The sequence below is a fragment of the Ipomoea nil genome, unplaced genomic scaffold (genome assembly GCF_001879475.1).
Source record: "Ipomoea nil cultivar Tokyo-kokei standard unplaced genomic scaffold, Asagao_1.1 scaffold2647, whole genome shotgun sequence".
Classification (NCBI taxonomy): domain Eukaryota; kingdom Viridiplantae; phylum Streptophyta; class Magnoliopsida; order Solanales; family Convolvulaceae; genus Ipomoea; species Ipomoea nil.
The window spans coordinates 680,921-682,860 of NW_017619075.1; the positions used below are offsets into that span (position 1 = coordinate 680,921).

Genomic DNA, 1,940 nt, shown 5'->3' on the forward strand with positions numbered 1-1,940 from the left:
CCCAATGGATGGGCTTTTCTGGTGAAGAACCGGTGTACCTTACGCCCGACATGGTGGGTGGAAGGATGATGAGCACGAGTCCCTCAAGGATGAACTACTTTTCCCCGCCGTCCGATGATTCCATCGGAAATTCCCATCCATTTACATTGTGCAATTTTGCAGATCATAGTAAGGTTGAAGAAGTTGATGACCCATATAGATTTTTGGATGATGGAGCCTGTAATAGTGTGGCTCCTGTGTTTCTTAAAAGGAAATTAATAATGAAGATGAAGGCTTCATGGAATGCTGTGGATTCTAAACTTTTCCGCTACAAGGAGCTTTGGTTCAGTATTGATGCACAGCTAATGGAAAATAGATTGCCGCATTCAGATGTTAATCTTTTCTGGAAATGTAAGCATAGTACCTTGAGTTTAATAGAAGTTGAAGTTGGGATCAAGCGAGCTTGGATTGAAGAAAAATCAGTTACTCATCCACCAAGAAATGGTCAATGTGGTTTTCAGGGTGGCGCCGTGGTTGAATTTCTGGAAAAGGAGTTTGGGGATACTTCCAACAGTTTGCAACCAATCATAAAATGCTTGGAAATGGTGTCCCTACAACAGCATGGGAATAATTTGGAAAGGCAGTTGCTAGACAACATTGAGTGGCTTGGTGCAGAGTTAAAAAAGATTGTCAAGCTTCAGAGGCTTGCTGCAGACTCAAAAAAGGTTCGCATTTTGCCACCACTACTTGAAGAAGCAGAATGCGGGGTGATGCAACTGGACTCACCATGTGAACCCCATATTCCCAAAACCCACACTATCAGCAGGTGGGAGAAAGATTATGGAATTACCCGCCAGCTTCTTCAACAACGGTTTGGTATGAGTCGCGATGATGCAGCTAAAACTCTTAAAGGTGGGCTAACACTACATTTCGTCACTTCTATCATATATTTGATGTGGTAGTATTCAATATTTCCTTACTGTATAGATAGATATGTGGTTATTGCTTCAATATATACTTTCTCATTGACACATTTGCTTTTCTTTAATCTCCCACTGTATTATATTATGCAGTTAGCACATCTACATTGAAGCGAGCATGTCGGGACTTTGGCATCAATAGATGGCCAAATCACAGGGGAAAAATGCCCAATTGCTCTCTCAACCAAAAACAACATGTACAAGCTCTTAAGAAACATAAAGGAATTCAATCATCTCCCCCTCCTCTACAAGCCACAAATACAAGCCAATGTAACAGCTCAATGTCTGTCAAGGTAACCTATCAAAATGATACCATAAGGTTTCCACTCTCATCCTCCTCAACTATCATATATTTGGAGGAGCAATTGGAAACAAAGTTGAAAATATCACTAGAAAATATGTCTATCAAGTATCAAGATGAGGAAGATGAGTGGATTACCTTGACCTGTGATTCGGAATTGATGCACGGTATGGAAGTGTTGAGATCATGTGGCAAGACTGTAATCAGAATGATGGTCACTCCCAAATTTAATTGATCTGTGGATGTAGGACTTCATTTTGCTCCTTTCCTTCTCCCCTACCAGAAGAATTTATTAAATTACAATGCACCACAAGTTAAATGCTTTTGTTCTAATAAATTCCTTAATATTGTTACAACATTTTCATAAATATGTTGCACAACCAAATGTTCAATAATTTGAACTTATGAATTTATATGAACAAATACAAGATTAATACTTGTGGAATATTTTGGACTTATTGTGTAACATACAACCCAATTTGGAATGTATGAATACAATAATTAAATCCAAAAACTTTAGTGAAGTATCGTAATGATCTTTTTCTAAATGATCACTCCCACTGATTAAAACATTCTTCAGCGAAATTAATAAAATGAACTTAATAATATACATACTCGTAATTGATTTATTGACCAACTAACAAATGAAGACATAATTCCCCACCATTAGTTGGACATAC

At 37.9% G+C, this 1,940-nt stretch overlaps 1 protein-coding gene across 1 annotated transcript; it reads left to right on the top strand.

The window, feature by feature from the left end:
- Positions 1-306: 306 nt before the first annotated feature.
- LOC109154499 (protein NLP6-like) lies at positions 307-1,534 on the top strand. The gene is made up of 2 exons (XM_019302255.1): positions 307-891; positions 1,053-1,534. Exons 1-2 carry the CDS (start codon positions 345-347, stop codon positions 1,493-1,495), a joined length of 990 nt encoding a protein of 329 aa, XP_019157800.1. The 5' UTR covers positions 307-344; the 3' UTR covers positions 1,496-1,534.
- Positions 1,535-1,940: the final 406 nt, after the last annotated feature.